Raw genomic sequence first — 15,320 nt, 5'->3', positions numbered from 1 at the left:
CCTCTAGACACCCCAACTAAGCAGTCCAGTTGCGAACCCTTTAGATTGCAGGCATGGGTGTATGCTAAGAGCACATGCATGTGTTTAATTAGTAGAACCCAAAATGGTTTCAGCAATTGCTTGATCCTTTGATTAATAATCACTCATCCTGTATCTCATTCCCTGGCCATGATTTTAATTTTTTATTTTACTTCATTTCTTCTACCTAAACGCACTGTCTGCCAGGTTCTGCTCCTCTTTCAGTTGTATAAATCATCTCTCTCTCTGACAAGTTTCCCTAGCGATCAGTTTACATGCCCCTGATTTCACATGGTCAGAATGATCTATATTAAGATTGTTTGGAATGACATGTGCCTTGATGTTGAAGTCAAACTGCATTTCATATTAACTGTTAGTTTCAGCAGTGTAAGGTCTCCTTGGGAGCCTTATAAATTTGTAGTGTTGAGGCCTTGCTGCATTTGGATTAAGGGTGTGCCCCTAAACATACATGCCTTGGGGAACAAGTCCCACTGAAATTGGTGGGACTTATTTCTAGGAAAGCATGCTCAGGACTCTGCTGTAAATTAATACAACTTCTCAAAAGTGGTGGTATACTATCATTGTTATTTATTCATTTTCTATGCTGCCTTTCATCTGAAGAGCACAAGGTGGTTTGCAATATAAAAAGAAAAAAATAATGCCCACTCCACATAATTGTTTAATTAACCAAAGGCCTGGGAGAAGAGGAATGATTGCACTTGGGCAAAAAAAAATGAGAGGCACAAATACAAGATGGGTGACACCTGGCTTGAGAGCAGTACATGTGAAAAGGATCTAGGAGTCTTGGTTGACCACAAACTTGACATGAGCCAACAGTGTGACGCGGAAGCTAAAAAAGCCAATGCAATTCTGGGCTGCATCAATAGGAGTATAGCATCTAGATCAAGGGAAGTAATAGTGCCACTGTATTCTGCTCTGGTCAGACCTCACCTGGAGTACTGTGTCCAGTTCTGGGCACCACAATTCAAGAAGGACACTGACAAACTGGAACGTGTCCAGAGGAGGGCAACTCAAAATGGTCAAAGGCCTGGAAACGATGCCTTATGAGGAACGGCTAAGGGAGCTGGGCATGTTTAGCCTAGAGAAGATGAGGTTAAGGGGTGATACGATAGCCATGTTCAAATATATAAAAGGATGTCACATAGAAGAGGGAGAAAGGTTGTTTTCTGCTGCTCCAGAGAAGCGGACACAGAGCAATGGATCCAAACTACAGGAAAGAAGATTCCACCTAAACATTAGGAAGAACTTCCTGACAGTAAGAGCTGTTTGACAGTGGAATTTGCTGCCAAGGAGTGTGGTGGAGTCTCCTACTTTGGAGGTCTTTAAGCAGAGGCTTGCCAACCATATGTCAGGCGTGCTCTGATGGTGCTTCCTGCTTGGCAGGGGGTTGGACTCGATGGCCCTTGTGATCTCTTCCAACTCTATGATTCTATGATTGCCTGGTGCCCTTGGGAGAGCATTCCACAAGCAGGGGGCCACTGCAGAAAAGACCCATTCTCATGTTGTCACCCTCCAGACCTCTCATGGAGGGGGCATGTGAAGGAGGGCCTCAGATGATGATGGCAAGGTCTGGGTCCGTTCATATGACGAGAGGCAGTCCTTGAGGTGTTGTGTTCCTGAGCCATTTAAGGCTTTATAAGTCAAAACCAGCACTTTCAATTGGGCCTGGAAATGAATTGGCAGCCAGTGCAATTGGGCCAGGATTGGCATGATTCCCCCACTTTCAGATCACCCTCTTCCTGCCCTGTTGAGAAAACAAGGTCACTCTAGAGTGTGCCTTGCATTGAGCAAGAGACATGTCAGGACAGCCCCATGGTTATTACGGAAGCCATGAAGTCCTAAGCCACCCCAGGACCAGTCGCTTCAGCATGGATGTTGAAGTCCCCCCAAACCAGCAGTCTGTGAATCCTCAGTACTGCCTCCAAGACCAGCTGTCAGCTCAGGTTGGGAGACTGCTGGGCAGCGAGCTGGGCGGCAAACCAGCAGAATCTCTAATCTGTCCTGATTGCCCAGTGTCAGGAACACACAGCCTAGATCCCCCCACAACTTGACAGAGACCCTGGAGACACAGAGAGAGTTTCTATAGACAACAGCAGCTCCCCTTCCCTGGCCATCAAGTTGGCCCTGATGCTGCCCCGAGTACACCATAGACCAGAGCTTTCCAAAATTTTTATGTTGGTGACACACTTTTTAGACATGCATCATTTCACGACATGGCAATTCAGTTTTACTAGCATCTTATGGGAGGCGTAGCGGTCCTTGATGAGGTCCTCAGATTGTCTCTTGAAGAACAGGGTTAAACTGTAGCCTGGTGAAATGGTTACTGGTTCTTACCTGGTTGAAGGGACCTATCCTTGCTTTGACAGCCAACTTACAGACTTTCAGAGAATATACCTCATCACTTTTGGCTACCAAGCGAGTTGTTAAAACACAAGGCTAGTCCAAACACTAAGTGTTGTGTGAGTCACTAATTATACAGTATTTTGTGTAGCACATTTGTATAACAGCAGCTTTGTTGTTCCACAATACGCATTTGAAGACTGGTTCACTTTCTTGTTTTAGGTATACAAAACTGGGTTATGCAGGGAATACGGAACCACAATTCATTATCCCATCATGTAAGTAATTTTTACTCTTCGTTATAAAATATGTGCTGATTGATGAAGAGAGGCGACTGCTTTTCAGCTCTCTAGTTCAGCTTTCTTTGGGTGGGGTACATTTTGCTCTTTTTTGAGAAATGGTATTTACTACACTACTGTGCTTGGCTAGTGGATAACTGAAGAGAAAAGCTTGCTTTCCTTCTTTGCCAGGTCCGGCCCCCATTAGGCCAGTTTCTGGTTGCTATGACAAGTCCTGTTTCCTGCCTATCTCCATTGTGTTGCTGCCAGGGATCTGCCTTAGCAGACAAGGGGCTTCCTCTTTACCTGACACCATGGATACAACTTGAATAATTTTCCAGTCCATTTATATACTGAATTGCAGATGCCACCTGGCTGTGAAATGGTACATATTTGGCTAGGATTTTAGAGTTTAGAAAAGGGTGGTGTTAATGGGATGGCTTCTTGTAAATCTTTTAATGTAGGTATTGCAATAAGAGAATCGGCAAAAGTTGGTGACCAAGCACAGAGGAGGCTTACCCAAGGAATTGATGATCTAGACTTTTTCATTGGAGATGAAGCCGTAGATAAACCCACCTATGCTACAAAGGTAAGGCTGGAGTAAAAAATGAAGCACCCTTCAAACAAAAGAAAGAAAGAAAAGAAAGGAAGAAAGAAGCTGTGGGGTAGGCTGATCTTTGCTCTTGCAAGATGTAGCTCTGCAGGCTGTTGCAAGATGTAGCACAGTTCAGTTTAGTGAGGACACATGTTTTTAACCAATCTGATTCCACAATACTTCTTTTATGGATGTGTTGTTAAGATGTAGCAACCTCAGAGTGTATGACCAATGCACAGAGGGTATGACCAATGCACAGAGAAGAATTGGGTATTTGAGAGTTCTGACTTGATTATCCTTTACCACGCAAAAGTATCTTGCTCCTTTAATCTCCTCCACTCTTCCTCTTTTGCTGCCCCATATGCTTGAAGCCCTTCCCAGTACTTGGTGCCTCCTTCCTTCAAATCTCACTTTAAAACCTGTGAAGTCTTTAGCTCAACCCTTAGTCCTTCCTTTTCATTTCAGTCAAGGTTATGTGTACATATGTATTTGTCCCCTGTTACCCTTGCCTTTCTCTTTACTTCTCTCTTCCGCTGTTGCAACCTAGACTGCAAGCTCCTTGCATATGTGACTCCATAAACCATGGCACTGTGTCTACATGTTTTGTTCAGGTTTATGTTGGCTTTCTCCTGATCAGGCAGAGGCCAAGCATTTCAAGGGTTCTTCCCTTCCCATGCTGCATATCCTGTCTCCTGTCCTGGTACTGTTGCCTTTATGACTGCTGTCTGAGTTAATGTGTTGCAAGGGACTTTGAGAGCACTCTCACTTGGTGTATGTAGGGCCTGGCAAGGTCAGAGCACACACTGCCTTGACAGTTTCATATTATTTGCCAACTGAAAGCCATTGAATGATGATGTGTACACAGAACATGGCATGCAAAGGGACTCTTCCCTTCAGCATTTCTGTGTCAGGCATGACTTGTTTTTCTTATTTGGAAGCCAATTGGGCCCTGCTCATGATTAGTTCCTTGTGTACAGCGTGTCTGCTGGACTGAGACAACAGAATATAAACCTACTCATGTTATGAAAAAGGGACATGCTTTTCAGTAGTGTGATATTTTTCCATTTACCTTTGCTTCAGTGGCCTATACGACATGGTATTGTGGAAGACTGGGATCTTATGGAAAGATTCATGGAGCAGGTTATTTTTAAATATCTTCGAGCTGAACCAGAAGATCACTACTTCTTGATGGTAAGCGGAACAGGCCAAAGGTTTGCCATTCTTAAATGTACGTTTTTTTAAAACTGGGGAATAGTTAGTCCCATGTTCTCTTAGATCAGTATTCCTCATCTTCTCCCTGTGGATGTTTTGGACTGCATTGTCCCTGATGGGGCTGAATAGCATTGCAGTACAAAACATCTAGAAGGCACCAGGTTGGGGAAGGCTGTCTTAGATTCACATATCTTTATAAAAACAGGGCTGCTAAACACACACACACACACACACACACACACACACACACAGAGTGTCAATGCCAAGTTTAATAAACTGTGTTTTATGCTTTTATAATTTAATAATATCTTTTAAAAACAGACTGAGCCACCACTGAATACTCCTGAGAACAGAGAATACCTCGCAGAAATAATGTTTGAATCTTTTAACGTGCCAGGACTTTACATTGCGGTTCAGGTAAACAGTGAATCTCTCTAACAGTGAACAATATCTTCGCAGAATAAAGTATGGACATCTCTTCGCGTATTACATAAATTAAGGGTTTTTAGAGTGTGAAGGTTGCGTTAATTTGGAGGCGAAAACTTTTGTTAGATGTGATGAAATCCATATTTATTTATTTAGTGCTTTTTTATCTATTGTTCAGCCAAAAAGGCTTCTTACAAAAAGCACCTGTCAGGGGTTCAGGAGCAGAGACGCAGAGAAGGAAGGAAACAGAGAGCGAGGGGGAGGAATCCGAAGGGAGAATGAGTGATGATGACGACCCGAGATCTCCAAGCCTAAGCAGTGAGTCAGAGGACTCCCAAAAGGGAGCCCCAGTGAGCAGAGCAAGGGGGGGATCCGGGGGGACACCCCAGGAGGAAGGGAACAGAGGAGATTCAGAGAGCAGCAGCTGGAAGTCGGGACCCACGCTCATAACTGAGAGCGGCAGCAGCTGGAAGTCGGGACCCACGCTCAAGACTGAGAGCAGCAGGGAGGAAGGTAGCCAGGCATCGGGTTCCGGAGGCTGTCAGCAGGAGGGAGGGCACGAGTCAGGGGTGGTCACGCCCTCCTCAGAGAGCGAGGCAACGGTTAAGAGGAAGGCAGGGAGTTGGGCGCGCGCGCCAAGTTCAAATGCAGAGGAAGCTGGCGCAGCAAGCAGCCCGGAGAGGGAGCCGGGTCCCAAAGCCCGCCGAAAGGAGGAGGAAGGAAGTGGGGGGTCTTCAGCGTCGGAGGAGTCTAGGAGGGAGGAGACTAGGAGGAGCAGTGGGACCCAGAGACGCAGGGAGAGGCGTAGGAGGTGGAGCAAGGCTAGGGTATTAAGCTGGTGCACAGGGGGCGGAGAGTCAGACGAGACTTCGTCGACCTAGAATGGAAGGTGTAGAGCTGCACGCTGCAGTTCGGACATGAAACTTGTAACTCAATAAAGACTCTTATAAAGTGAACGTTGGCTAGCGTGGTCCTGTGTGAGCTGGGACCTGGTGGCAGCTCTGACAGTAAGTCTCGTCTCCCCTACAAAGAAGTTCCAGGCGCCTGAAACACCACAGCGGGAGAAGGCGCAGCGAGGGGTGAAGAGGGGTGCCTGGACTCAAGCTCACAAAATCGGCAGGCATGACGGCTGAACAGCGAATCGCAAATCTGCAAGAGGCAGTGACACAATTAAACACAGAGATATTAGCATCCCGAAAGAGGGAGGAGGAAGCAGCGCTCGCCTACAGAGATCTCCAAGCCAGGTTTGAAGCGTTTGCCAAGCAGGTACAAACGGGACCCAAGCCGGAGGGAGTTGGGTTGGCAAGGAGATCAGGCGGTCTTGTGCAGCATTTTGATGGGAACCTGCAACAGTACCCCAATTTTCGAGCAGATGTACTGTGTGCACTGCAACTGCTGGCAAAGGACTTTAGAGATGAGGAAGAGAAGGTGGGGTTTATCCTATCCCATTTGCATGGAGATGCTAAAGCTTGGCTGCGCAATTTGTGGAGGGATAAGGATCCAGCGCTTCAAAGTGCGGATGCCTTCATCAAAGCGATGGATGCATGCTTTTTATCTAGCATAGATGTGGATCTTGCGCGACGGGAGATACATGGACTTAAACAAGGCAGGGCCACGGTACGACAGTACCACGCACGCTTTTTCGCACTCGTCAGCGCTTTCGAATGGGACCGAGATTCGCCTCCAGTAAGAGATCTCTTCTGGGAGGGTCTCAGCAACCCAGTTAAGGACGAAATTGCGAGAGGGGAGAGACCCAAGAGCACGCAGGAGGTGGTCCAGAGGGCGCTATCTGCGGGAGTGCGGCTAGAAGAACGCCCATGGGCCAGGGAGGAGGGGCGTAGTGGGCGCGAAGCAGCGAGAAGTTTTTCCTTCGTTCCCAGAGAAGCAGAGCGTGCGCAATCCACGCCTCCGCCAGGAGGGGGAGCAGAACCTATGGAGGTGGGAGGTGCCAGGGCTCAGTCAGCAACCAGAGCCCTAGCACCAGGAGCAGGCAAATCTAAGACTCCTAGAGGGACCCGGAAGTGCTACATCTGCGAAAGTCCGCAACACTTGGCGAAAGAGTGTCCCCAGAGGAGCCTGAAGCACACTGCAGCCGCTGCTAAAGTGGAGACAGCTACACAGCACAAAGAACCTCTGCAGGGAAACGACGATGTCTGGCTGGAGACGGAAGTACTGGGGCCCAGCCAGACGTATCAGTGAAGCAGTCCCCAGAGATCTTGCAACCCACAGACCCCCTCCCGCCCAAACCGGTCGTGCAACTGACCGCATCGCTCCAGCTGCCCAATGGACTCACAATAGACGTCCCGATCACTGTGGACTCTGGGAGTAATGCAGATTTTATGGCGCAGGATTTTGTGAAGCGACACGCTATACAGCTACTGCCTGCCACTCTGCCCCTGCAAGTCGTCACGGTGGATGGGAGAGAGTTACTAGGGGGGCAAGTGGTGCAGCAAACGCCGCCAATGGTGATGCGATTAGGTAACCACAGAGAAGTCATCAGCTTTAATGTCACTCAGTTGTCGGACACTCCCATCGTCTTGGGCATGAGCTGGCTGGACAGGCACAGTCCGACACTGGCGTGGTACCAGAGACAGCTGATCTTCGGTTCTTCTTATTGCGCTGAACACTGCATTATACCCAGAAGGGAGGGGGAAGAGGAAGAATCGCAACTACAGTTGGGGACGCTGCACACAGTTCCCCACAAATACGCGGACTTTTTGGAGGTCTTCTGCGAGAAGGAGGCGGACAAGCTACCCCCTCACCGGCCATATGACTGCAAGATTGACCTCCTGCCAGGGGCGACGCTGCCTAAGGGGAGGCTATACTCCATGTCTGAGGACGAAATGCAGGAACTCAAACAGTTCATTGATCATAATCTGGAGCGTGGCTTCATCAGAGAGTCCAAGGCAGTGGGGGGCAGTCCCGTTTTCTTCGTGAAAAAGAAAGACACGCCCCAAAAAAGACTCGTTGTGGACTACCGCCTCTTGAACCAGATGACCAAGCCGTCTGATTACCCCATGCCCAGGATTGACGACCTCCTCGCGACGGTGCGCAAGGGACGCGTGTTCACCAAGTTGGACCTACGAGGGGCGTACAATCTCATCCGCATACGGGAGGGCGATGAGTGGAAAACGGCCATGTTCACGCCCCTGGGCACCTACGAGTACAGAGTTATGCCCTTTGGATTACAAAATGGCTCTCACTGTTTTCAAGCTTTCATGCATCACGTATTGGCGGGGCTCCTCTACAAGAAGTGCGTCTGCTTCCTGGATGACATCCTGATATTCTCTGAATCGCAGCAAGCTCACGACCAAGACGTGAGGGAGGTGCTGAGGAGGTTGCAACAACATAGACTGTACGCCAAGCTAGAGAAGTGCCAGTTCGACACGACGGAGGTGGATTTCCTGGGATACAAGTTGTCGGACAAGGGACTAGCCATGGACAGCACCAAGGTTCGCGCGGTGTTGGATTGGAAGAGCCCGCGAAACCGGAAGGAGGTACAGCGGTTTGTCGGCTTTGCCAACTTCTATCGCAAATTTATCAAGGGGTTCGCGATGCAGACGGCGGCCATTACGGACACGCTCAGCTCCAAGAAAAAGAAATTCATCTGGACGGAGCAGGCGGAGCAGTCCTTTCAAGCGCTCAAGCGTCTCTTCGCGTCGGAAAAGCAACTGCTGCATATCGACCCCAGTAAACCGTTGAGGGTAGAGACAGATGCGTCAGACAGAGCCGTGGGAGCCGTCCTGCTGCAGCGAGACCCGCAGGGGGTCTGGAGGCCGGGAGCGTTCTACTCCAGGAAGCTCAGCAAGTCGGAGCAGAACTACACCATCTGGGACAGGGAGTTGCTGGCCATTCATGCAGCGTTCAAGGCGTGGAGGCATTTCCTGATCGGCGCCAAGCATACAGTGCAGGTTTGCACGGACCACAAAAATCTGGAGCACTGGCGCACGGCGCAGTTCCTGAACCAGAGGCAGATACGTTGGGCAGAGTTCTTTGCGGACTTCGATTTCCGAATAGAGTACGTCCCAGGAGACACCAACATCATGGCGGATGCACTGTCCCGGAAACCGCAATACCTAGAAGAGGTGACGCCAGCGGCGGCCATGCACATCTTCGCACCGACGGCGTGGGCGTGTGCCTCAGCTACGGTAGACCTGGATGCGGTGCGGCGTGCGTTGCGGGACGACTCATTCGCGCAAGAGAAGATGGCAGAAGTGCACAGAGGCACGGCTAACACAGACGAGTTCCAGGTGCGGGACGGCTTGCTCCTACATAAAGGGGCCGTCTATGTGCCTGGAGACGAACTTCGAGCCAAGGTACTGCAACAGTTGCACGACGCACCCACGGCTGGTCACTTTGGCACAGAAAAAACGGTGGAATTAGTCGCGAGAGACTTCTGGTGGCCCAGGCTGAGAGGGGAGGTCGCGGACTACGTCGCGAGGTGCGACACCTGCCAGAGGGCCAAGCCGGTACACAGACCGCCGGCGGGACTGTTAGAACCGCTGCAAACGCCGTTTGAACCGTGGGAGAGGGTGGCCCTAGACTTTGTCACGGATTTACCCAGCTCGAGGGGCAAGACAGCTGTACTAGTGGTGGTGGACTTGTTCACCAAGATGGCACATTTCATTCCGTGTGCGAAGGTGGCCACGGCGGAACAAACCGCCAAACTGTTCATAGATCACGTGTTCAAAGTGCATGGTCTGCCGCGGTCTATACTGTCCGACCGCGGACGCCAGTTCATCTCGAATTTCTGGCAGAAGCTGATGGGTTTTCTACATGTCAAGGTCAATCTGGCATCGGCAAGACACCCGCAGACCAACGGGCAAGCAGAGAGGGTCAATGCCATCATGCAGCAGTACCTGAGATGCTATGCCAATCAACAGCCTGCGACGTGGGTGGATTACCTGCCGCTCGCCGAGTTCGCTTACAACAACACGAAGCACGTGTCCACAGGGGTGACGCCGTTCTTCGCCAACAATGGGAGGAATCCCAGAACCTTCCCGGGACTGGAGAGAGTGGGGGGCGGAGAACCACAGACGGCGGACGCGTTCGCGTCAGAGTTGCAGGCGGTCCACGATCAACTCAGACGGCAGCTGGAGCTAGCTAAGCACGCCTACAAGGTGCAAGCTGACAAGCACAGGCGGGTTGGCGAAGAGATCCACGTAGGAGACTGGGTCTGGTTGGCAGCCCACGCAGTGCCGACCAGGTCACTAGCCAAGAAGAAGTTGGGGCACAAGCAAATTGGTCCGTACCAAGTCGAAGCACAGATCAACCCGGTAGCTTTCCGGCTGGCGCTGCCGGAGGGTTCCAGAATGCATCCGGTGTTCCACAGGTCGGTGCTCACTCCCTACAAGGCACCTCACAGATTCCAGGAGCCCGGGACGGCACCGAGTCCGTTCCGGGAGCGGACGGAGACGCGGGGGGTGGCGCAGCAGGACCCCATCAACGAGGTCACGGAGATTTTGGACTCCAGATGGGGGGAAGAGGGAGTCGAATACCTCCTAGCCAGAGAGGGCACCCGGGCCAGCGCCAATAGCTGGGTGCCAGACTACGCTTTGGAGGAACCCCTGCTCAAGGACGAGTTTCATGCCCTTTTCCCACACAGACCCATGCCAGCGAGCTTCTTCGACGACTGGCTGTTCACGCCCACACTTTCTTCCAGCACGTTCCATGGATTCGACTCGGACGGGGAACCCGCACTGAGCACCCGTTCCCCAGAAGGATCACCGGCGGGTTCGGCGTCAGACACCTCGTATTGGTGGGACGATCGACCAGAGGAGCAATGGCGCCGGAAGTGGCTGGAGATGCCAGGTCGAGCGACCGACGCGGAGACTGACACGGACGTGTTCGGGGAGGACCTTGGGTTCGAGCATGGCGGTACAGAGATGGAAGCGGAACAGGTCAACGTCGACGACCGCGAGGAGGAAGAATCGGAGGTCTTCAGTTGGCGGCCAACCACGGGGAGCGAACTGTATCCGGCATTCCCTCCCATGATGATGGAGCACCCAGCACCCACACCTGAAAGCGGGGAGGGGGGAAGGGGGGGCTTCGAGGGGGGGATGGATGTCAGGGGTTCAGGAGCAGAGACGCAGAGAAGGAAGGAAACAGAGAGCGAGGGGGAGGAATCCGAAGGGAGAATGAGTGATGATGACGACCCGAGATCTCCAAGCCTAAGCAGTGAGTCAGAGGACTCCCAAAAGGGAGCCCCAGTGAGCAGAGCAAGGGGGGGATCCGGGGGGACACCCCAGGAGGAAGGGAACAGAGGAGATTCAGAGAGCAGCAGCTGGAAGTCGGGACCCACGCTCATAACTGAGAGCGGCAGCAGCTGGAAGTCGGGACCCACGCTCAAGACTGAGAGCAGCAGGGAGGAAGGTAGCCAGGCATCGGGTTCCGGAGGCTGTCAGCAGGAGGGAGGGCACGAGTCAGGGGTGGTCACGCCCTCCTCAGAGAGCGAGGCAACGGTTAAGAGGAAGGCAGGGAGTTGGGCGCGCGCGCCAAGTTCAAATGCAGAGGAAGCTGGCGCAGCAAGCAGCCCGGAGAGGGAGCCGGGTCCCAAAGCCCGCCGAAAGGAGGAGGAAGGAAGTGGGGGGTCTTCAGCGTCGGAGGAGTCTAGGAGGGAGGAGACTAGGAGGAGCAGTGGGACCCAGAGACGCAGGGAGAGGCGTAGGAGGTGGAGCAAGGCTAGGGTATTAAGCTGGTGCACAGGGGGCGGAGAGTCAGACGAGACTTCGTCGACCTAGAATGGAAGGTGTAGAGCTGCACGCTGCAGTTCGGACATGAAACTTGTAACTCAATAAAGACTCTTATAAAGTGAACGTTGGCTAGCGTGGTCCTGTGTGAGCTGGGACCTGGTGGCAGCTCTGACAGCACCTTACAAACAATAAGTGAGAAGTGATATAGTTGCAGGCCGTAGGTTTGCAATTTAAAGGATGGAAAATCAAAGGAATGAGGAGGGAAGATGAAAGCAAGAAAACCCAAGCACCAGTTCTTAAAATTATGATGTTTTTATAATGATCAGCTTAAATGGAAACACTTGAGGGGAGAGGAGGAGCCAAATGTGGTTCGATGGGTCTCCCAGCTGAACCAGTGGAGTGGGTCCTGTGGCCTCACCTCTCCATCTAATGTGGCTAGGTAGAGTGCCAGCTAAAGGATAGCTAATGAGGGAGAGAAGGAAGCAAATAGATCATTTGTTAAACTGAAGGTGAACAGGACCAATAGAGCATTCCTATATCTGTTTTGTACATGAACTAACTTTTTATGTGGATTTTAATGCATGCTATGTTCCTGCTATTTACCTCTGATTTTGCTACAACTCAATCTAGATCAGGGGTGTCAAACTCAAATTCATCGGGGGCCGCATCAGCAGTTTGGCGCCGCTAGAGGGCAGACGTTCTCTGGCTTGTAGGCTGCCGCGCATGCGCTGAAGAGGTGGCTTTCTTGTGTCAAAAAAAAAAAAAAGCGAGAATAAAAGGTGAAGGCTGGTGGCCGGCGGCGGCTACATAGGCCACATGACGAGGTCTGGCGGGCCGGATTCGGCCCGCGGGCCTTGTGTTTGACACCCGTGATCTAGATGTTCTTGTTTTACTTATGTTTGTGGAAAGTGATTGATAAAAACACTTTAAGCTCTAAACTTTGCATTTCAAGAAGCTACATCTAATGGTACTGGGACAGACTTTTCTTAGAAGTGGCATAATATGAAGTCTCTCTCTCCTCCTCTCCCAGGTGGCCCAGCAGGCAACCTTTCTGCTTGCTTTATATAGCAGATGGAGATTTTATTTCTTTTAGATAAGACTTAACTCCTTCCCAATGTTTAAAGTTCTTAACATATTGCTGTCTTGGCAATCCCTTTAACAGGCTGTTTAACGCTGGCATTATTATCCCCATATGTTTTCCCACATCAGTAGCAGCCTGCGTTGTGACTCCACCACCACAACACCAGTGCCCTTGTGGCTTCTGAACACAGCGTGGCACTAGTGCTTACCAGAAAGGGAAATGCAAGGTGCAGGGAGCTTGGTGCTGGGCAGATATTTAAGTGCTGGATTAGCTCTGCTGCACCACACAATGCTGAGCTCCCTGTGCCTTGTTCCTTCTCCTCATGCTGTGTTCGGAAGCCAGGAGGTCTGGGGTACCTCACCTTCACTGCTGCATGGGCCACTGCTGCCCCACATGCTTGTTTTTTTGTTAGTTTGTTATGTTAATAGCACCTATGGGGAATCCTGGGCAGATGTTGGACTGTGGCAGAGGGGCTAAGGAGGGAAAGCTGCTGGTTAGCTCAGTTGGTTAGAGTGTGGTGCTGATAATACCAAGATCACGGGTTTGATCCCTGTATGGGTGCATATCCTGCACTGCTGGGAGTTGGACTAGATCAGGCTTCCTCAGTCTTGGCCCTTCAGATGTTTTTGGCCTACAACTCCCATGATCCCTAGCTAGCAGGACCAGTGGTCAGGGATGATGGGAATTGTAGTCTCAAAACATCTAGAGGGCCGAGGTTGAGGAAGCCTGGTCTAGATAATCCATGGGGTCCTTTCTAACTCTATGGTTCTATCATTTTATCATCTCTTTATGACGTCACTTCTCTTCTCACCCCATCACAGTGGAAAAAACTGGCCTCTTGAAAGTTGCTACTTGCATCTTGAATGAAGCCAATGTTGCCGCCAATACAAGCTTTCCTTGAACTACAAATAGTAGTTTTAGCTGTTCAGGCTTTCACTCTATTTACATAACAAAAAAGCACATGTGAATTGCATTCATGCAATTATCATGGCGGCTGGTTTCACCCTCAGGCTAACTCTTGCCTTCAGCTGGATTTGAATGGAAGGCTTCCTGTTTCATAGCTCAAGTTCCTAGCAGCTCTTAGGTTTCTAGTTTTTAATAATAATAATAATAATAATAATAATAATAATAATAATAATAATAATTTATTATTTATACCCCGCCCATCCGGCTGAGTTTCCCCAGCCACTCTGGGCGGCTCCCAATCAGTGTTAAAAACAGTACAGCGTTACATATTAAAAACTTCCCTGAACAGGGCTGCCTTAAGATGTCTTTTGAATGTCAGGTAATTATTTATCTCTTTGACATCTGATGGGAGGGCGTTCCACAGGGTGGGCTCCACTACCGAGAAGGCCCTCTGTCTGGTTCCCTGTAGCCTCACTTCTCGCAATGAGGGAACCGCCAGAAGGCCCTCGGCACTGGATCTCAGTGTCCGGGCTGAACGATGGGGGTGGAGACGCTCCTTCAGGTATACAGGACCGAGGCTGTTTAGGGCTTTAAAGGTCAGCACCGACACTTTGAATCGTGCTTGGAAACGTACTGGGAGCCAATGCAGATCTCTCAGAACCGGTGTTATGTGGTCCCGGCGGCCACTCCCAGTCACCAGTCTTGCTGCCGCAATCTGTTAGTTCTCAATTTGGCTGGAATTTGGGTGGTGGTTTTATGGCTGCTGAATGGTTGCGGTTGTAATCTTTTACCCTGTGCAGGCCGTGTTGGCTTTAGCTGCATCTTGGACTTCACGGCAAGTTGGGGAACGTACTTTAACTGGAACTGTTGTTGACAGTGGTGATGGTGTGACCCATGTCATTCCAGTGGTAAGTAGTATATGTGTTCTGCATCATGTATATTCAACATTATGTGCTTTTCTTACCACAGCTGAAAAGCACAGGCATATTATTATGTGAATTTCTGAAATAATAAGGAAGGGAATTTATTAAATCAACATGTTTAACATTTAGTATCAGAATGTGGTAGACACACACTGATTTGATCTCAAATAAGACCATGCTTTTAAGAGAAGCATGTGAAGATCTTGCTTGCCTTTTGAAAATAAGGACATATAAAAACGGTGTTGTGTAGGAAAAACTAAGTTGTCCAGGATCTCAGAATCTATACATTAAGTCAAAGAACCCAAATGAAATTTTGATTCCTGTTTCTTGAACAAAAAACTCTTGTTTTATTGTAAACCACTTTGAAAGTCCATTCAGATTTACAAGTAGTATGCGTTTAAAATGCAATACAAGTGGTATTGCATTTAAAAGATTTATATCCTGCTTTGGAAGAGTCCTCAGTGTAGCTTCCACTTAAAATTAAATAGCACGTACCATACAATCTAAGATACAATAAAGATGACAAATAAAGCAGCAGACAGCACATTAAACCAAAACCAACACAGAAAGGTGGAAAAAAAAAAATTTCAACACATGCCAAATGCTTGGAGAAATAAAACCCTCCCTTAGGGTGGGGGTTTCATTGTCTGGATATTGCAACCAAAAAAGCCTTGTCCTGTGTCCCCCACATGCCTTTGAAGGTGTCAAGCATTGAGAAGGGCCTTGAATGTTGAACGCAGTGGTGGGGCAGATTCATGTGGTAGGATGTGATCCTTCAACTATCCTAGTCCCAAACTGTTCAGGGCTTCTTAGGTAATAACTGGCATT

The 15,320-nt window shown here is 49.8% G+C and overlaps 1 protein-coding gene across 2 annotated transcripts in view; it reads left to right on the top strand.

Annotated features, from left to right (window-relative positions):
- Positions 1 to 15,320, top strand: part of ACTR3B (actin related protein 3B) — a 36,060-nt gene that overhangs the window by 7,998 nt on the left and 12,742 nt on the right. For both annotated transcript variants that reach the window (XM_082192541.1, XM_082192540.1), the window contains exons 2-6: positions 2,602 to 2,657; positions 3,122 to 3,246; positions 4,333 to 4,443; positions 4,786 to 4,881; positions 14,370 to 14,477. In XM_082192541.1, coding sequence (XP_082048667.1) covers positions 2,602 to 2,657; positions 3,122 to 3,246; positions 4,333 to 4,443; positions 4,786 to 4,881; positions 14,370 to 14,477 — 496 coding nt within the window. The remainder of the gene's footprint in view (positions 1 to 2,601; positions 2,658 to 3,121; positions 3,247 to 4,332; positions 4,444 to 4,785; positions 4,882 to 14,369; positions 14,478 to 15,320) is intronic.

The sequence above is a fragment of the Podarcis vaucheri genome (genome assembly GCF_965113315.1).
Source record: "Podarcis vaucheri genome assembly, chromosome: 12".
In the NCBI taxonomy this organism is placed as follows: domain Eukaryota; kingdom Metazoa; phylum Chordata; class Lepidosauria; order Squamata; family Lacertidae; genus Podarcis; species Podarcis vaucheri.
Note: the sequence above shows the minus strand (reverse complement) of the source record. Positions and strands in the feature narration are given on the sequence as shown.